General features: G+C 58.5%; 1 protein-coding gene across 7 annotated transcripts; it reads right to left on the reverse strand.

The window, feature by feature from the left end:
• Nucleotides 1-305: 305 nt before the first annotated feature.
• KCNC3 (potassium voltage-gated channel subfamily C member 3) lies at nt 306-19578 on the reverse strand. 7 transcript variants are annotated; one of them, XR_016442462.1, is made up of 7 exons: nt 18908-19577; nt 10053-10989; nt 6788-6985; nt 4611-4719; nt 3439-3482; nt 2387-2445; nt 628-662 (listed from the first exon to the last, which is right to left on the reverse strand). XR_016442462.1 is itself a non-coding variant. In XM_090048212.1 (5 exons), the coding sequence occupies exons 1-4, from the start codon at nt 19523-19525 to the stop codon at nt 3460-3462; spliced, it is 1776 nt and encodes a 591-aa protein (XP_089904338.1). In that variant the 5' UTR covers nt 19526-19577; the 3' UTR covers nt 525-662; nt 3439-3459. The 7 variants fall into 7 exon arrangements, 3 of the variants coding, with proteins under 3 accessions (XP_089904336.1, XP_089904337.1, XP_089904338.1); XR_016442463.1 differs by lacking the exon at nt 2387-2445 and having other exon boundaries at nt 573-662; XR_016442464.1 differs by lacking the exon at nt 4611-4719 and having other exon boundaries at nt 588-662.
• Between the last annotated feature and the right edge of the window lie 1438 nt (nt 19579-21016).

Here is a 21016-nt window from a genome sequence, read left to right on the forward strand (position 1 = left end):
ACCAATGAACGAAAAAACAAGTCAACAGTGGGAGAAAGGCAGGGCGAGGGGGTGGCCCCGGGACAGGCGAGGGGCCAAAGGGAGCTTGGCAGGGCAGGGACAGGGGGGCACTGGGACCCCCAGCCCCTTGCAGTGGCCTTTCCCTAAGTGGGATTTTCAGAGCAATCTCTCCCACCCCCCCAAAAAAAATCAAGTCTCTCCCTCACCCAGCAGCAAGTCAGGCTTCTTCCTTAGGGGCCAGAGGGGAGGGGAACCCAGGTGTCCGGCTCCAGGCAGGGTGGGCAGGGTGGGTGAGGGGAGGATCATGGATACTCCAGGAAGTGCAATGCAGCGCATGTCCATCGTAGAGGAGGGTAGCAGGCATTCCCCATGGCCTCTGGCGCATTCTGTTGCCCCAGCGACACCTCCTCTGGTCCTTTCTTCCTTCCTTCCTCCTTGGGTTGTTTTTTTGCGTTAAAAAAAAGTGGGTCCGGAGTCCAGGTGGACACTGGGGACCCCTGGCCGGCTCCGCCCAGGCCGCTCCCCGCCCCGTGGGGGCAATAGGGGGGGGGGGGGTGGGCAAGGGTGGGCGCCCGGGGGGGCGCGGGGTGAACCATAGGTGCTGGGGGCAGGAGACAGGCTCAATCCTGCAATGCTGTTCAGGCTCCGGGACTTCTCGTAACCTTGAAGGGGAGGGAGAGAAAGAAGGGTTAATAGGAGAGGGGGATATACCCATGAGGCCAGTTGTGGACCTAGGCCCCCCAACCCATGGGAGCCCCCCATCACTGGACAACTGCTTCCCCACAGCTCCAGTCACACTCCCCAAATTCCCTCGTGCCAATGGCCATCAGTGGGGTGGGAGGCATGGGGGTGGGAGTCAGGTTGCGGGGGTTAGTTGGGGAAGGGGGTGCTGGGAGGGGGGGTCTCTCTGTCCCTTGGTCTGCTTCCCCCCCCTGCAAGGCAGATGTATCTCTGCTTTGCAGGTTGGGGTGCCCATTATCCCAGGTCCCAGTGGACGAGAGTCTGGGGCAAAGGACAGCCAGGCTAGGGGAGAGGGCGGTGGCATGCAAGTGGGGCAGGCACCATGCAGGGCATGTCATCAGGCAGTACAGGAACAGACTGGGGAGAGAACCCAGGAATGCAGGCCCTGCCATGCCTCTCCTCTCATCCATGATACTGTCTTCCACACCCAGAGCTGGGGTAGGATCCAGGAGCCCAGGCTCCCAGTTGCCCATACCCTACACCTCTCTTTCCTTTCCAGAGCTGGGATAGAACCCAGGCGTCCTGGCTCCCTGCTTCCCACCCCTGCAACAGCCTCCTGTACAGCCCCTGGCCTGGAGGTGGCAGGCCCCTGGCACTTCCTACGGCTGGGAAAGCCAAGCTCCGTGCCGCAGGCTGGGGGCAGGGTGGAGGGGGCAGAAACAAGACTCATGCATCAGAGTGGCCTAAGGAGGGCACTGTGGGGGGCATCTCTGGCTGTGCCCACAGTTGGATTTGCCTGTGAGGCAGTGTGCAAATGTGTTTGCACACGTGTCAAAAAGTGTGGCACATAGCACACATGTTGTGGCTGGTTCTATCATGAGTTTCCCTCAGGGCCAGCATGTAGTACACAAGGCTACGTTCCCCTGGGCCAGCCTGCACACACGTGTTGGCAGTGTGCCCACATGTGCACCTGTCCCTACTTGTGGGCAAGCACAGGATCCAGTGGCCACGACACACGTGCTGCCCACTGGACATGTCACCTGTGTACATTTCCTGGAGCATGCCCCCTCTCACAGTACATTCAGTGTAGCCATGGCATGTGCTAGCTCACACCTGCTCTCTATGGGGCCAGTGCCAGTCCACACCTGGGCAGTGAGTGCAGTGCATGGGCAGCTTGTGCCACATGTGTTAGCAGGGCATCGCACTAAACCTGGCCCAGTCTCTCCCCCAGGGTGCCATGGTTTAGGGCTGATGCCAGGGGCTTCCTCTCCAGCTCAGACCTGACTCAAGGGACCCTCCTCTGGGAATCCCTTCCCCAGGTTCAAACTCCCCTGCACTTCCTGTCCCAAATTCTGGGCTTCAGCAGCCCTCACACACTCACCCCAGAGGTAGCTGCATCTCAGCACCAGGTGAGAGATCTACCTATAAGCAGACAACAGACCTGCCCCCACCCCAGAGGCAGCTGCATCTGGATGCTGGGTGAGGGGGTGTCTATATATAAACAGACACCTGACCTGTTCCACCCCAGAGGCAGCTGTGTCTCACCACCCAGGAGAAGGATCCCAGCAGGGCCCACTCCCATGTGCTATGTCCAGGGAGAAGAGACTGTGGTGGTGACCTGCGATGCCTTCCTGCTCTGTCCAGATGCCCCTGCCCTCCCTGAGGGACACCCTCCCCTCTCAGGAAAGCAATCACAGGGGCTAACCTGCCTCCAGGGGGTGCTGGACGTGACTGGCCCGGGGCAGCCTCAGGCAGTTATCAGCGCTGGGGACAGAAACACACACAGACACTGGGTCACGCCACACCCCACGGGACACAGGACACGAGTGGCTAACATGTGTGTGGCTGCTTGGTATGCCCACGACCTCGGAACACAATGGGTGGCAGAGCTCACACGGGGCTTCTTTGCTGCGCTGGTGATCCTTTGGCATGTGCACCTACATGCGTGTGCACAAGCAAAGCTCCACCCTGCTGACCAAGGTGAGTGTGCAACGTGGTTGCTTCTGCTTCCGTGCCAATTCCATGTGCATGTCCAGGAGGAACTGCTCCTTTGGCACCAATGAGTTTTTGGAGAGGGGGGATAGAATCACCTGCACACGTGTGCAAGTGGATATATTTGCATATGCAGATGGAGGAGCAAGGTGCACCTCACCCCACTGGGTTTGCACACCCACGTGTGCACATGGACGCATGTACATGTGCAAAGTGCAGGTGGAAGGGATAATCACTGCATGCACACACTCATGCCCACGGACCTCAATTGCTTCCAGAGAAATCTACATATGCAAAGCACCCACTGGGCTGGCACACCCACATAGGCACATTTACATATGGATGTGTTCATGTGCATGTGCAAAGAGGGAGCAGGAGGTGCTGCTGCACACGCATGTGCACATAGGGCCTTGCTGGCACATGAAGAAACATCAAGAGAAATGGATACCAGATGTGTACAAGTGTGTGCGCACTGGCATGCACACTCTCACTACCAGGAGGGTTGCCCCCTCTTTGCACATGTAGGTCCATGCAAAACCTTGTACCCCCACCCAGATAACCCTGAGGTTCCTAGCTGGTACCAAGGGGGAAGCATTGTATCCTGTGAGATGGGTTCGGCGGGCAAAGGAGTGGGTGGGGACTGTTGGCACAGACACCAATACTGACCTGGTCTAGATGGTGGCAGCTGCTGAGGGTCCAGGTGAGGGAGGTGGGAAGGGATGGGGAGGGATGTGGGGGCAGGGAGGAGGGAGGGGTCTTACGTACCTGGTTGCTGTGGTCTGGGCATTACGGGGGGCACTGGGTGAACCCTACAAGACGTATGAAATGAGGCGTTAACGGGGCTCAAATAGCAGGGCAGCCCTGTCTAGGTGAATACGAGGGGAGCCTTGTGAGGGGCCCCCAAACTTCCCTGCCTTCCCCCCTCTCCCTAGGAGAGGGTGGGAGCTTAACCCAGCTGTGCCCTGGCTGCGGGGGTCAGCCCCCCAACCTCACCATGAGCAGTGGGGACAGCCCCTGTGTCCCTTGTATTATCCTGGTCTTCTCTGTACTGTGGAGCCCCCACTTCAGCCCCCCAAGTACCAGAGAGGCCTTTGGGGGAAGCCCCCTGCCCTCCCAGTGCAGGGACCCCCGTCGTATTCACCAGCTGGGCCCAGGCCCTGTATTTGTCACGAGATGGAGCCAGGGCTGAGCCAAAGCTGCAGGCAGTGCAGAAAGGGGCAGGGGCCCCATGATGAGGCTGAGACCTGGTGCAGGATGGGATTTGCAGGATGGAAGGGGTGGGGCCAAGTGAGGGGCGGGATCTGAGAGGGCGGTGTCCCAGGCAAGGCAGTGGGGCTTGAGTGAAGGAGGGTGGGGTTCTAGGTGTGGGGTGGAGCCTAAGGAAAGGAGTCCCAGGGGAGGGGAGGAGTGGGGCTTCTGAGTTTGAGGGGTGGAGCCTGAGGGATTGACCCCAGGTGAGGGGCAGAGCTTGTACCCCAGATTGGTGAGGTCAAAGGGCACCTTTAAAAGGCCAGTGTCGAGAACCCAGGAGTCCTGACTGCCATTCCACTCCCCTGCTCCCTGACTGCTCTAAACCACTTTCCCCACATCTCCTCCCAGAGCTGGGGCAGAACCCAGGTGTCCCACCTTCCTCCCCGCACACTCAGACTCTTCCCCAACCCATTAAACCCCAGACACAGAATAGAACCGAGGTGTCCTCACACCAGCCAGGCCCGGCTTTTATTTATGATCAGGTGCACAATGTGGGGTGGGGGAAGGTGGGTGTCTTGGGTGGGGGGGCAGTGGGGTTGGGGGGCAGAGGGATGATGGGGCTGAGATTGCAGGTGGGGGATGGAGCTGATGGGGTTGCAGTGCAGGGAGGTGGGGGGCACAGGAGGTTGGAATGAGGGATGGGAGGGTGCCAGGCAGGGGAGGGGGCGCAATGGGGGGCTACTCACCCTGTCCCAGCGCGCTCTGGTCCTAGGGCCAGGTCCGGGAGGCAGCACTGGTGCGGAGGTCATGCAGGCACCGGGGGGATGGCGTCCATGGGTGGCGAACGGAGCGCGGCTGGGGGGGGGCCCGGGCGGGGTGGGGGGAGGGGATGAGGGTGGGCGGGGGGCATGGATGGAAATGGGAGGGAGACAAACAGACGCTGCGTGAGGAGGAAGCGATGATGGCAGGAGGGGGAGGACCTGCAGTGCAATGCACCCTGCCCTGGCCCTGGCCCTGGCTCCACACTGTCCCCGTCCTGGGACCCTCACTACCCTGTCCTCATGGCCCCTGCACTGTGACCCCATTGCCCCCACCCTACTGCACCCACACTGTGACCCCAGTCCTCACAGCCCCTATGCTGTCGTCCCACTTCCCCTAGGCTCATTGTCCCTGCACTGCATCCCTATCCTTGCTGCCCCTGCACTGAAATCCTGCTGCCCCTGTACTATGATCCCATTGCTCCTGTACTGTGACCCCACTGCCCTGTCTTCACTGCCCTGCACTCTGACCTCTACCCCCACTACCTGTGCACTGCGACCCTTGCCCCCACTGCCCCTGCATTGTGACTCCACTGTCCTGTACTATGACCCCATTGCCCCATCCTCACTATCCCTGTACTGTGACCCCTGCCCCCACTGCCCCTGCACTGCAACCCCCCTGCCCTCCCACTGCATCTGCACTGTGACCAGCACTGCAGGTGCTCTGTGACCCCCCCCCCCCACACTGTTCTCATCCTCCACCTATACTATGAGTCCCCTTGTCACACTGTGCCCTCACTGCAACCTTGCCCACTACACTGGCACTATGGTCCCACTGCACTCCCTGTCACCACTGCACCCTGTGCTATGACCTGGCTCCACACACTGCCTCTGCCCCACCCCCACTGCACCTGCACTCCGACTCCACTGTGCACACTGCCCCCCCACACTGCATTATGTGTGTCACCTGACCCCAACTGACTCCACTGCCCCCCTGCCCAGTTCCACCCTTCCCTGTGACCTCACTGCACTCTCCCACACCACTGCACCATTCACTGCAGTGTTCACTGCAACCCCCCCCCACACTATCACTGCACCCCCCACTGTTCCGTGGTCCCCATTACTGCCTATGGCTCACCTTTGACCTGGCCTTCAGCAGGGAAGGGGAGACAACAGTGGGGGAAGAGGGCTTCACACCCCTCCAGTATCCATGCTGTGCCCCGCCCCCCTAGCTGTCCTGGGCATGGCTGGAGCAGGGACATCCCCAAAGAAACAACCCTCGCCTGACCCCGACCCCCCCACACCCATCAGCCCCCCAAGCCCCTACCTGAGATCTGGAAGTAAAGACCAGCAGGCCCCTTCCCAGCTCTACCCACCCACCACTGCTCCCCAGCTCAGTCAGGATGGTCCCCTCTGCTGTCCCCCAGGAGCTGTGATTGTGTGTGTGTGTGGGAACATGGAGGGGATTGGGCACAAGGAAGGCTCCAGGGGTCCAGCCATGCTGCCTGGGGGAGGGGGGGGGAAGGAAGGGGGGGCTACAAGCTGTGGGGCAGTCCTGGGGACTGGATGGGATGGGGGAGAGGTCAGGGGGCATGGAGGAGGGGGATTCAGTGTTGTTAGAGGACTGCTCCTTGGCAGAACTCTCCATCTGGGCTGGGAAGCTGAGGCAGTGGGGAGTCGGTCTTGAATCTAAGGGGCATCTGTCATGGGGAACTTCTACCATCAGCTGCTAGGGGAAGATGTGCAGGGGAGCAGGTGGCTGTGTGGCTGGAGCTGTGGGGGTGGGACTGCCTGGAGGGTGTGGGGGAAGGCTCCAGGGGACCTGACCTCTTTGAAAATGGGGTGTGTGAGGGGGCCTGCTGGGGGGGTCAGGAGTGGCTGTGGGGCATAGGAAAGGATGGAAGGGCCAGGGGGTGGCTATGCGGATGGATGGAGTGGCAGAGGAAGCTGGGTGCCTCTGTGGATGAGGTGGAGGTTAATGCTAGGGGGAGCAGAGGCAGAGACCTTTCTGTGTGGGGGGGGGCAAGTTGGGGGGCAATGGGGGGTGGGGACAGGTATCTTTGCCAATGTGGTGGATGGGGCCATGGCAGGCGGTAGCGTGGGCAGCTCAGGGATGGGGTGGGCAGTGGCAGCGTGGGTGGGGTGGGTGTGGACAGCACGGGTACCTTTGCGGATGTGCCCGTCGGGCGCAGGGCCGTACTCAGCAGCCGACAGCAGGAAGCAGGCACGGTCGCGATTGTAGCGCTCCCGGGCACCCGGCGTGACAGGTGACTTCTCCTCTGGTGACAGGGCCTGGTCAATGGTGGGGCAGTCTTCGTTGGCCAGTGCCGCATTTGCTGCATCCCCATTCTGCTTTGAGTCTGCTGGGTGCCAGGGGCAGGGGAAAGAGAGAGAGAGAGAGAGAGAGAGGGGGGCCTTCCCAGTGAGGAGCCAGGCACTTGGGCCCCCAGCGCCCTGTGTCAGGCCACTAGATCCCATGCCCCTGCCACAGCAGAGATAGAACCCAGGTGTGTCAGTTCCCTACCCCCCCCTCAGTCCCCACAAAGCACACAAACACACATGCATGCACGCATACAAATGTACACACACATACATGCACGTTAATCCACTAAACTCTACATCCTTGCCACAGCTCAGCTAGAACCCAGGTGTCCAGGCTCCCCCCACCCAGCTGCTAAACCTCACTCCCCTGCTAAAACTGAGATACAAACTGGCATCTGGCCTTCCAGCCTCCTCAACCCCCCCTGCCCCTCACCCCCTTTACTCCGACCCACTAGAAATCAATCGCCTCTTGGAACTGGGAGAGAACCCAGGTGTCCCAGCTCCCAGCCACATCTTCTCCCAACTCTAAGTCACAGCACACACAAAATGTGGCCTCACAACAGGTGCTCTCATCTCTGCTCCTACATAGCTACACAATGCAACACAGTGCCCCTGCCCCTCCAGGGGTGCCCAGCAGCCCAGCCTCACACCCATACAGGGGGCTACACAACTTCACTCCCCATTACATAACCACACAACCAGCACCTCCCACAGGGCAGCCAGAACCCAGGTGTCTGGGCACCTTGTGCCCCTGAGCATACACAGCTACTGCCTCCTCCCCACCCCCTCCACAGAACTCTGAACCATAATCCAGCTTTGCTGCCCCACAATAGCTACACACAGCCTCACACACACAGCTACACAACTGTCCTGCTCTGCCACATACACACAGCTATACAACCGCACAGCACTTCTCTGCCATATGCATGTAGCTACACAAACACACAGGCCTGCAGTGTGACACACACACACATCTACATAACTGCTCTACTCTGCACTGCCTCATATACACAGCTGCATACTGCCACACACACACATACACAATTACATTGCCACACACACACGTAGCTACACAACCACACTGCCCTGCTAAACACACAACTACACAACTGTGCTGCCTTGCAGTACCACTCAACTGCCCTGTTCTGCCATGCACACAGAGCTACCCCACCCAGACAGCTAGATAACTGCACTGCTCTGCACTGTTACACACACACAAAGCTGCACAACCACACATCACTTCCCTGCTGTCTACACACAGCTACACAACTGTATAGGCCTGCACTGCCCCACACGTATGCACTGCCTGGACTGCCCTGCTACACACACAATTACACAACTGTGCTGCCCTGCCCTGCCATACACACGCATCCCTACACAATCGCACTGCCCTGCTCTGCTCTACCCCCCATGCACAGCCACACAACTGCCCTGTTCTGCCATGCACACATAGAGCTACACAACCATACTGCCCTACCCCACCCCGACACAGCTACACAACTGCATAGCCCTGCAGTATCACACACAGCTATATAACTTCATTACCCTGCCCCCCACACATACACGCAGCTACATAACTGCACAGCACTTTCCTGCATTGTCTTTCACACACAACTACACAAATACACCGCCGGGCCACATGCAGACACAGCTACACAACTACCTTGCACTGTCACACAAACACACACACTAACAGCTACACAACATCACTGCCCTGCAACCACAGAGCTGCTCATGCCTGAAGGACACAGCTGCACAATGATGTGTCCCAGCACAATTCCCACATGCAGCCTGGTCCCCACCTTGAGCTACACAACGGCACAGCCCTGGACCTGCAAAGGGTAATGCAGCTACACCACCGCATTGCTGCACACCCCCACGGCTGCACAACCCATGAAACACTGCACCCTGGCACCGCGTTACACCTGCACAACAGGCTCCACAGGTGCACAAGCACACACTGCTACACAAACCCAAGGGCATAGTGCCCCATGCTATACAACCCTCCTCCCTACACAACCACCACAGCTTGCATAACCCCCAGCTTCCCATCCCAGGCACTGACATGTCCAGGTCTGTGGGTGATGGGAATCACCTAACATTGCACAGCCTCCCATAGCAACATCTGGCCTGTGGCCCTCACTCCCAACCTGCAGCCCCCCATCCCCTCAGCCCTGCCAGTGCCCCTCACTCCTGCCCCACAGCTCCCTTTGCCTTCCCCCAGTACCCCTCACTCCTGACCCACAGCTCCCTTTGCCCTCCCTCAGTGCCCCTCACTCCTGACCCACAGCCTCTCTCCCATCACTGGGGCTCTGAGGCATCAGCTGGTGGATTCCTGCCCTGGGCCCAGCTCCCCCTCCCCCCACCAGGGCTCAGTGGGGGGATGAGGGACCACCCCATGTACCCCCAGGGTCAGGCTGTTCTGTGGAGCTCTGGAAACTCCCTTTTCCCCACCACAGCAGGACTAGTAGGTTACGCTGTGGTCCCAAATCTCCCTAATCTAGTGTTAGAGCAAGAGACTGGGGGCCAGGATGCCTGGGTTCTCTCCCAGCTCTGGGAAGAGAGTGGAGTTGGGGAGGGGAAGCTGAGAGCCAGGACTCCTGCATTTCCTCTCCACTCTGGGGAAGGATGGGGGTGTGGCATCAGGACTCCTGGGTTCTCCCAGGCTCTTTTGAGTTCTCAGAATGATTCTCTCCACTGGCTTCCCCCCACGTGGGTGGGGAGAAGGGGGCTCAGCTGTGGGTAGGGACACTCGGGTGATCTGAGATCTCCAGGTGATGAAGGCACCCTGGGCACAACAGAACCCCAGGCTGTGAGGGTGGCAGGATTCAGATGCCCAGAGCTGGTGGAAGGTGGGGAGCCTCATGAAGCTATGTGAGGTGAGAGCCTTGATGGGGCTGAGAGTCTAGGTTGGCAGCTCCTCAGGGCAAGAGAAGGCTGGTCAGAGCCTCTTGGCTGGGCTGGGAGCTCTGTACAGTGTTGATGGAGCTGAGCAGGGTGGTTGGGTTGGGGTCTCACAGTGGGGATGGCAACAGAGTGAGCCCCACTGGCTGGCTTGGGGCACAGCATAGGTGCATTAGGGGCTGGGGGAGGAGGTGGGGACCCTACCTGCCCGGTTGATTTCGATGATCTCCTCCTGGGCCAGGGGGCAAGCATCACCCTGGGTGCTACGATGGGGGCTGGGGGCGGCATCAGGCTTGCAGTAGTTGGGGGAGCCGGGCTGGGGGGCACGTGGGATATGTTTGTTCTTCTTCTTTGGTAGCTTCTGCTTGGCCATGGCAAGGGAGTAGTACATGCCAAAGTTGTTGACAATGACAGGCACGGGCATGGCAATAGTGAGCACCCCAGCCAGGGCACACAGTGCCCCGACGAGCATTCCCGACCACGTCATGGGGTACATGTCGCCATAGCCCAGTGTGGTCATGGTGACCACGGCCCACCAGAAACCGATGGGGATGTTTTTGAAGTAGGTGTGCTTGCTGCCCGTGATGTCGTCTGGGTCAGCTCCAATGCGCTCAGCATAGTAGATCATGGTGGCAAAGATGAGGACTCCCAAGGCCAGGAAGATGATGAGAAGCAGGAATTCATTGGTGCTGGCCCGCAGCGTGTGGCCCAGCACCCGGAGACCCACGAAGTGGCGGGTCAGCTTGAAGATGCGGAGAATACGGACAAAACGCACAACACGGAGGAAACCCAGGACATCCTTGGCTGCCTTGGAGGACAGGCCACTGAGCCCTACCTCCAGGTAGAAGGGCAGGATGGCCACAAAGTCAATGATGTTGAGGCTGCTCTTGACAAACTCTAGCTTGTCTGGGCAGAAGCTAATTCTCATGAGGAACTCAAAGGTGAACCACACCACACACATGCCCTCCACGTAGGTGAGGAAGGGCTCCGTCTCCACCTCCACGTCGACCTGTGTGTCCGTCCCGTTAGCCAACACAACTGTCTCCGTCTTGTTGATGATGCGGTTGAAGGCCTCATGGGTCTCCAGGCAGAAGGTGGTGATGGAGATGAGGATGAAGAAGAGCGAGGCAAAGGCCACGTACTGGAGGGTGCCGGGTGGTGGGTGGGTGGTTGTGGGAGGAGAATGTCATGTGCGGGGGTGGTGGGACGTAGAATGGGGGGGCACATGGACGGTGAGGGGGGGAGAGACACAGAGAGAATCATTAGAGAGGGCCCCAATAAGGAAATCTCAGCCCCCCCCTCAAAAGAGGGAAACCCCCTCACCCAGATAAAAAGCCCCTGCCTAATTGCCACCCACTGCCCAAGCCATTGCCCCCTGTGCCCTAGGTACCCTCAGATCAGCACCAGTGGCCACTAGATAGAAAAAGAACCCAGGTGTCTGGGCTCCACCAGTCCTCTCAATCCCACCTGGCATCCAGAGGTCACTGTGGGCAGGGGGTGTTGGCATCCATGTGTGTGGGGTATGGTGGGAAGCAAGAGAAGGGGGTGGTAACACAACTCTGTAACTTCTTTTGACTTTGGACTTGAAGGAGGGGGAGTTGGAGTTGGCTCAGGATCAGGCTGTTCGTGATGCGGGGACGGGGGAAGCCAGAGTGGCAGAGTAGGGGATTGTACACAAGTGCTGCACACACATATGCAAATATCCTCTGCAGCAGTGTGTGTGTGTGTGTATATACACACACACACATACATACAGAGCATGCAAGCGAACGCATGTACATGCACAAACACACACACTCTCTGCAAGAGTGTAAAGACACAGATATGACCCCTGCAAATGCACACATGCACACACTTAGACACACAACCTTTGTACAAATATGTGCATACATACACACAACCTTTACAATGGTGGGCACACACACATCACCCCTGTAAGTGTATATCCACACACAAATGCAACCTCTACAGGGGCACACAAACACACACAGCCCCTGAAAGTGTGGATACACACAACATTTTTGCAAGAAGGGGCACACACACACACTACCCCTGTAAGTGTGCGCATGCACACATATGCAACCTCTGCAAGAGCACACGCATACATACCTTTACAAGACTGTCCACATCCCCTGTGAGTGCACACACGTGCACACACACAACCTCCACAAGTGTATACCCATATACTTGCACACACACACAAAACCCCCTGCAAACATGCATGCACGCTGCCCACATGGTTCCCTCACACACACTCAATAACACCCCCACAAGTGTGTATACAGAGTCCTACATACCCTGCAAGACCCTGGGTGCACACGCAGCCCCTCCACATGTGCACATGTACACACACATACACACACATACTACCCCCTGCAGGTGTACATGCATGCCGCCCACCCCTGCCCCCCTCCCCATGCAGTCAGGTGTACACACACTGCACCCTGGCCTGGCCAGCTTGGCCCCTCCTCCCTTGCACAGATCCTGTCCTGTCAGCACTTTCCTGCACAGGCACAGATTGGGGTTGCCGCGGCCTCCGGCGCAGTGCGGTGCTGGGGGGGGGGCGGGAGGCACTGCAGGGACACAGGGGAGTAGGGGGGGCAGAGGGGGAGGGAGGGATGTGGAAAGGATACTCAGCCGGGGCCGGACAGACAGATAAGAGGGCTAAACACTTCTGCGTTAAGGCAGTCCTGACCCACAGCCCCCCTCATCACTTCTGGGGGCCTGGGGTTACTTGAAGGGGGCATCACTGGGGCAGGTCACTGTGAAGGGGGTAAAGCCCCCCCCCATATCATTCCCAGCATGGAGGAGGTGGGAAAGGGAAAGCGTCCTTGGAGACCCTAGCACAGAATACCGATAACAAAATGCCCTCCCCCCAAAATCAGTACAAACATCCCAGCTCCATTCAGGAGCTGAGAGGCCAAGTCAGACCACAGAAGACCTAGGAGTCTGGGCTCCTACTGTCTCCCACCATCCTCACAGCACCCCCCACAGAACAGAACTCAAGCATCCTGGCTTCCAGACCTCTTCCACCACCCCATCACCATTGCAGTAAACCACTAGCTCCCCTCCTCTCCCTGAGCTGGAAGAGAACCTGGGCATCCTGGCTCCAGGGCTAGTGGAGGATGGGGGAGGGGTCCAGGGAGAGTGGGGGAGGGCAGAGCCTCCTGTAGCTGGGTCATGGGCAACCAGGTTGCATTGCTCGCAGCAGCAAGAGACTCTGTCCTGTAGCAGGTCAGGGACAAACAGGCCTGCCAGGCAGGGCATGGAAACAGCGTGGGGGCCCCAGATACCTGGGTTCCTCCCCCCAAACCAGGGCCTAGGGCTCTGGGCCATCTCCCTGCACCCACTGGGGATGAGCAGGTGATTGGGTGCAGGGCACTGTGTGCCCCCTTGTGCCAGGGTGCCCCAGTCTGGATTCCAAGCTGGTGCTGCGACCTCTGCAGTGGGGCAGGATGTGTGTGTGTGTGTGTGCACACGCGCGTGCACATGTGTGTGTGTTTGTGTGCGTGCAGAAGACACTATGTGGATCAATGCAGGGGAGGTAATGTAGGGAAACTGGGCACTGCAGGAGGGGCAGGTACTAGGGCACTGGGCAGTGCTTAGTTTGGTGCTCTACCACTACAGTGGGTGCAGCCCTAGACAGGGGACAGGGGGCTCTCCTAATCCCTGGTCTGGGGATACCTGTCACCTTAGTGACTGAGGGGGGGGGGCACTAGGGAGGGAGGGGCACTTTATCTGGACAGGGGGATACTTCAAGCACAATCGTGTCCCCAACCTATGCATCCCCCCAGCCCCCACTGCAGCCATGTCCTGGTCCCCCCACCTCTGTCCTCTCCCAGCTGCCCCCTTTGCAACCTTAGCCCTGCTCCCTCTAAACCCCACTGCAGCCTCATCCTTCTAAGGCCGGCACTGCACCCCAGGACCCCCACTTCATAGCTCCCCCTTCTCATATGCTGGCAGGCATAGCAATGCAGTGAGAGCCAGGTCTCCTGCAGAATGAGGATGTGCTGAAAGTGTGTGTGAGCATGTGCTTGCATGCACACATGTGCCTAGACAATCTGCAAGTTGGGAAGGCTGGCAGGGCTTCTTGTCTGCACCTCCCCACCCTCCCCTTGCATGTATGTGTACATGTGTGTGCATATGGCAGAGCAAGAGTGATAGCCTATGAAGTAAGAGCCACTCACTTCATGTCTTCACCAAGTCCATGGAGGACCTGAGGCCTCTTCATCAGGCAAAGGGGAAGAAAGCTCACTAAAACATGGAGAAGGGCATAAGATTTGTATCACCATGCCCTTGAGCGTCTGTATGTGGCGCTGGGGACAAATCTGTTTGTACATGACTATAACACATTACATATCTATTTAATAAAGACATGTATGGGCGATAATGCATGTATGGTTATTGTATGTATTCTGTGTGGGTACATCCCCTACATGCACATATGTGTACATTATACATATGTATACATATACATTCACATATATGTGAAATACTTAGGTAATCTCTATGCATAAAGATGTCTGCAGAAATATACCTATCAATATAAATCTTTTTTTAAGGATATAGTTGTGGGCTTATGCAGTAGAAATAAACACAAGTCTCTATACCAGTGTGTCTATTATGCAAAACTATAGCTACATATACTAGAAACATACGCCCAGATAAATGTATGTAGGAATACATCCAAGTATAAGGAAAATCATATTTTAAGCATATACATCTGTGCAAACATTGCACACACACACATATATATATATTACACACACATATATAGGTAGAAAAAGTTCTTTGGGTAAATCTGATATCTTTTATTAGACCAACTCAACTAAAAGATATTAGATTTACCCAAAGAAGATTGTCTACTTATGTCCTTAGACTATCACAGTTACAGCCTATACCTCACACACATATATATACATACACAAATATATGTGTGTGTGTGTGTATGTATTAAGCATATAAGTAGCTGTACAAATTGTGTGTAGATATAGTGTATAGTGTAAATATAGTAAACTGTATAGAGTGTAAATATTGCAGATATATGTATATGTGTGCACACATTCACACATATATATGCTTGTGTATGTGTAAACCCAGCTGTATATTAGAACAATCTATATGAACACACACACAGAAATATGCACATGCACTGAAGGTAGACATATGTGTGTATGTATCTGCACACACATTTTACATATGCCTACAGATATTACACACCTATATCTGTAGAGGAATTATTTAGCAGGATAGCAAATGGATACACCCTTACTTATGTTTATAATGCTTATACACACAAATATACAAATAGAAATAAATGTGTGTGCATGTGTATAGCAGCAACACAGTACAATTATTACATGTACATCTGCATGTACATACCTATGAAAACGATGTACACATGGAAACACACATATACCTAGAGATACAAGACTTACGCCATATCTATATATGTGTTCACATGCGTATATTACATATAGTCATATCTAGACTAATACTATTATATACATCCATATAAACCAGGCAATTATGTATTATCACCTTTATAACTTTACATTGTAATATCAATATTCAATATTTTTAAAAAATCCACAGATGTTTGTATAGGACACACAAGTGTGTGTGTATATAAGTATGTGTGCAACTGTGGGACTGTACCAAGGTGTGTGTCCTTGGTAGGAATGAGCTGAGTGTGTGTGCATGTAACTGTGTCCAGGTCTGTAGGTAGATATTGGAAAGGGAGATGGAAAAAGGTATAGCAATATGGGTAGGAACATGTCCCCTTTGTGTGAATATTTTCCTGCTCAAACCGCAAGGTGTTATGGGGGTGGTTCTCAAGGAGCTTATTGGGCAGTTATGTACAAGAAACAGAAACATGTATGCATGGGCATGAGCACACACACGGGGGCACATATGTGCTCACTCTGTATGTGGGCATAGAAGTGGCTGGATGCCTGGGAGCTTCTGGTATTTAACAGCTGAGTCCAAGGGCAACACAATAGAGGTATCCTGTAACTTGCAATCAGTCCAGCCACCCCCTGCAGCCATCCCCTGTAGCCAGCCATACACCCCTGCATCCACTCCCTTCAGCCAGCTACACACCCCTGCACTCCTATACCCCCTCCAACTAACCCCACAATCCTGCACCCCCCATACCCCTCCAGCCAACCATACATCCCTACATCCTCCAGCCAGGCACACACTGATACCCAGTCCCCCTCCCACCCATCTCCTACACTGGTACTGCCCTCCTCTCCCAGTCACTACCAGTGCAGTGAGAGGCTACTCTTAAGTCCAGCTGGGTGCCCCAGAGAACCACTGATTTGGGGTGGGTGGGATCCTCCTGCTCCCAGGGTCAACCAGCAGCTGCCAGGTGAGGGGAGGGGAGAAGGCTGGGAAGAATTCAGGGGAGGCGGGAATTCAGGGGCCAGGCCAGGCCAGGCTGGGATGCAGGAGAGGGTCTGGGGTGGTGGTGGTAGCAGGACCGCGGCAGACTGCAGTGCGGTTCCCCCCCCACCGACCTGCTCGGCTCTGCTGCGGTACTGCCCGGCCTGGAGCTACCTATCCTCTGAGCCCCTCTGAGCCCTGGGGGCCGGGGGCATGGGAGACCTGGGTCCTGGTCCTGTCCTGCCACTACCCCCCGGGTGCCCCCTACAGACCTTGTCCCCCACTGTGCAGATACCAGCCCAGTCCCCATGGCAGGTATATCCAGGTCCCCCTGCCTGTGCCTCCCCCCTCCCCAGCTCATGTCCTCCAGTGCCCCCTGTATCCCCTCCCCTGCTGGCGGTGACCTTTCCTACCACCCCTTGCACACTCAGCCCTTGTAGTTTGCACAGATCTTTCCTTGTCCCCCCACCCACAGCCTGATGCCCCAGTGCTGGCCTGGCACCAGCCCCAAGCTTCTCCCACTGCCTCTCAGCCCATTCCCTCTTGCATGCTCGGGCTGACCTTGCAGCCCCCAACCTTGCACCAGCCCTGTGCACGCTCACCTTGCACCATTCGAGTGTGATCCATGCAGGGGAGGGGGGAGCTCTCTGCTCTGCTTGGTCTGGTCACCCACCTTCTCCTGCCAGACCCCCTCTCCTATTTGATCCCCCCACCTCTGCCCGGTGCTCCCTCCTGCTCTGCCTAGGGCCCCCTTGTTTCTACCCTGTGCAAGGGTCTCACTGCCCCCACCTTCTTCCCAGCCCCACTTCTCCTTTTTTTCCTCCCCAGGTTCCCCCCATTTCTAGTCTCCTCATTTGGAGCTCAGTCCCGCTCTGCCTGCTGCTCTATATACCTCCACCCGCAAACCCCTCCACCCTTGGACTCTACCAGGACCCAGTGGCTGGTGCTGGTTCCACAACCCACCCCCTTTCTTCCCACCCCCCATGTGGTGCCCAGTGCTAGTCACTCAGCACCCCGATCTCCCCCCCCACCCACTGCCTGGCGCTGCACCCTCAGTGCCTCCTAATCTTCCCCCCATCCCTGGTGTCTGGGGCTGCACCCCCAATCCCTCTTCCTTCCTGCCCTCTCCAGTGGCTGCTGCACCACCCCCAGTGCCCCCAATCTCCTCCCCAGTGCACAGCACTGCCCCCCAGGTGCTCCCTGATGCTGACACCTCCACTGCTCACTCAGCTCCCAATCTTTCCTTCCTGGTGTCCAGTGCTGCACCCCTGATCCCCCCCTCCCTCCCCTCCCTTCTGATCTTCTACTTCCCCCTTTTATCCCTGGTGCCTGACACTGCTTTCCCCCCAGATCATTCCCGCCCCCCAATCTCCCCTCCCAATCTCCTCTCCCTCCTAATTTCCCTCATGCCAATGCTACACGCCTAGTGCCCCCATGCCCTCGCTCTCCTCAGTGCCCTCTAGGGCAGTGGCCCTTCTGATCTCCTCTCCCTGGGGCCCAGCGCCGCACACCAGACCCCCCCTTCCCCTCCCCTCTTCACCCTGGTGCTTGGCCCTGTGCTGCACCCCCAATACCCCCTATTCCCCCCATGCTTCCCAGTGGCTGGCACTTCTCACTCAGGCCCCTGATCTTCCTCCTCAGTGCTCGGCACTGGTCATAGGCCCTGGATCATCCTTCCTGGTGCTCAGCATTGGTCACTCAGGTCCCCATTTCCTCTCATTGCTGCTCAGCGCTGCACCCCCAATACACCCCATACTCATCTCTCCCCTTAGCCCGCTCTCCCTGGTGCTACTCACTCAGGCCCCTGATCTCCCTCCCTGGTGCTTGGTACTGGTTACAGCGCCCCCTCCTCCATCTCTCCCCTCTGGTGCCTGGCACTGCACCCTGCATGCCCCCCTCCCCTCCCCAGTGCCTGGTACTGTATCCCCAGCACCCCTTCCTCTGTCCTGATTTCCCCCCATTCTCCCCGGTGCCCTCTGGGGCAGTGGCCCCTTTGATCTGTCTTCGGTGTCTGGTGCTGCACCCCCCATCTACCCTCCTCTCCCTCCTGATCTCTCCCTCCACCCCTTCCTCTTCTCCCTGGTGCTCAGTCCTGGCCAGTCAGCCCCCCATTTCCCTCCATCAGTGCCCAGTGCTGTACCCTCGCACAATCCCCCTGCCTGAGCCCCCCGCCTCCACTCTCCCCAGTGCCCGGAGCTGGTTCCGGCCTCTGGATCATCCTCCCTGGTGCTCGGCGTGGGTCAGAGCCCCCCATTTCCCCTCAATGATGCCTGGCGCTGCACCCCAGATTAATACCCCTATCCCCTCCTCCTCCTTTCCCAGGTGCCTGGGACTATACGCCTCCAGTACCCCCCACTCCATCCTGATCTTTCCTCCTCTCCCGGTGCCTGGCACTTCACTCCCAGTAACTTGATCTCCCTCCTTGCTTTCCCCAGTGCCCGGCGCAGGTCACAGCCTCCGGGTCATCCTCCCTGGTGCTGGTCGCAGCCTCCCATTTCCCCTGCTATTGGTGTCCGGCGCTGTGCACCCGACCTCCCCCCCACCCCTCTCCCCAGTGTCTGGCGCTGCACCCCCAGTGTCCTGACCTCTCCCCCGCTCTCCACGGTGCCCGGTGCTGCACCCCGGACCCACCTCCTCGCCCTCCCAGTGCCCGGCGCCGCTGGCTCGCTCACCCTGGCCATCTTGGACGAGTAGGGGTCCTCGAAGAGTGCCCACACCTTGGGCTGCCAGCGGCGCCACCAGCCCAGCTTGCGCCCGTCCTCCTGCAGGCAGAGCCGCTTGAGGTCGGCCGCCTCATCGTCGTCGCCGCCGCCGTTGCCGCTCGCGCCGTCGGGGGTCTCGAAGGAGTCGAGCGCCTCCTCGGCGTCGCGGTGCTGCCGGTAGTTCATCCAGCAGCAGGCCTCCACGTCCGTCTCGTCGATGCCCCAGAAGGCCAGCTCCTCCTCGAAGAGCGGCCCGCAGACGTCGGCCGGGCAGTGCAGCTTGCCCGTGCGGTAATAGTTGAGCACGTAGGCGAAGACACCCGGGTGCCGGTCGAAGAAGAACTCGTCGGCTTTGGGGTCGTAGTCGAAGTTGCTGCAGGCGTCGGGCTCGGCCAGCCAGGCCAGGCGGGTGCCGGGCAGGGTCTGCAGGGTGCTGCGGTAGGTCTCATGCCGCACGCCGCCCACGTTGATCACGATCCGCTCCGCGTCCTCCTGCCGCCCCATGGCCCCCCCCGGGCATGACTTGGACGGCGCCTGGCTGGCCGACTTGCGCCCGCGGAAGGAGGACACGCACACTGAGCTGAGCATCGGGGAGGGGGGCGGGGGGGTGCGGCCGGGGGGGGGCCGCTGCTGCTGCCCGCGGCCGGCCGAGGGGAGGCAGGGTGGGGGGCGGGGCCGGCCCCCCCCCCCGACGCCGCCGCCGCCACTGCCTAGGGGAGCGGGAGGGAGGGGGGAGGCGGGGAGGGGGAGGCTGGGGCGGGCGGGGGGAGGCGTCAAATCGGAGCGAGCCCTGGGGGAGACGTCATCAAGGAGAAAGGAGAGGGGAGGGGGGATGCGGGAGGGGAGGGGGGAAGGGAGATGGGTGCCCCCCCGTTGGGGGAAAGGGGAGAGAAAGGGGCGGGGGAGCCTGCGGGAGAGAGAGAGAGACAGGGAGGGGGGCAGGTCAGTGCGGACCGCCCCCCCGCCCCCCCCCCCAGCAGCCTGCAGGTCCTTGCTGGAGTGAGACCCGTTTGCTGGGGCTCAATCACCCCCTCCATCATCCCCCTCTGCTCTATTGTAGCTCTTTACCGTTCCCCACCTCTGCTCTATTGCTCCCCACTATCACCCCCTTTCAGCTCCATCGCTCCCTCCATCATCCCCCCATCTGCTCCATCACTTCCCTCCATCATCCCCCCAGTCTGTTTCATTGCTCCCCTTCACCACCCCCATCGGATCCATCATCCCTTCCATCATCCCTTCTCCCTTTCACCACCTTCCCTCCCAGCCCCACATCCACCCCCCCCGTTACCCCCCAGCCCTCGCATCCGCCATTCCTCCTTTGCCCCTTCCCTGCTCCCTTCATCCCTGCACTCCTCCTCCGGCCCTTCATGCTGTCTGTCTTTCTCTTTCCGGAGATGGATTGAGGAGCCCCCCAACACAGGCCCCCTAGCGCCTCATGCCACCCCGCTTCCCTCCCCTGGGCCGGGGTCTGTGATGCCATGGAGGGGGGAGCGCTGTGCTGGGCCTGGGAGAGGGATTCTGAGCCGCTGTACCCCCTGCTTTCCTGGGGTCTGGCTGGGGGCAGCCTGGTCTCCCGCAGCACCCTTCCCCCTTTGGCTCTGGCTCAGAGAGCTTTGCTGTGACCTTGGGGGTGGGGGGCGGGGAGTTCGGGCCAATCTCCTTCCCCCGCAACTTCTGCTGCAACCCGGCTGCGGGTCCATCCCCCCCACCGCGTCCTTCCCAGGACTCTTGTGTAACTGCGACCCCCCCCGCCAGGAGCTGGGAGCGGGCTCCAGGACATGGATGGGAGCCCTCCTGCCTTCCCATGCAGGGACCCCCGACCTGGGGCGAAATACCTTCCCCCAGGTGAGTGCTCCCCTCTGTTCAGGGGCAAAGTTCTCCCAGGTGACCCCCCACCCCGGTGCAGGCTCCCTCCCCTCCGGAATCCCCCTGGTGCAGGTTCTGTTTCCTTCCCCAAGGTGCTCTCCCTGCAGGCGACCCCTCCTCCCCGGTGCAGGCTCCTCCCCACGTGACCCCCCTCTGCGTCCTGGCCCCCCAGGTGCCCTCCCCCGGTGCAGGCTCCCTTCCACCCTGCAGGCT

The sequence above is a fragment of the Crocodylus siamensis genome, chromosome 5 (genome assembly GCF_052110815.1).
Source record: "Crocodylus siamensis isolate JL-2025a chromosome 5, ASM5211081v1, whole genome shotgun sequence".
In the NCBI taxonomy this organism is placed as follows: Eukaryota; Metazoa; Chordata; order Crocodylia; family Crocodylidae; genus Crocodylus; species Crocodylus siamensis.

Bases quoted from the DNA above. Each gene is read 5' to 3' on its own strand.
- KCNC3 (XM_090048210.1), bottom strand. From the start codon at position 19,525: ATGCTCAGCTCAGTGTGCGTGTCCTCCTTCCGCGGGCGCAAGTCGGCC. The intron at 10,990-18,907 runs GTGAGCGAGCCA...GGCACCCTCCAG, and splicing joins ACTCGTCCAAGATGGCCAGG to TACGTGGCCTTTGCCTCGCT. The intron at 6,986-10,052 runs GTAGGGTCCCCA...CCTGGCACCCAG, and splicing joins CATCGAAATCAACCGGGCAG to CAGACTCAAAGCAGAATGGG.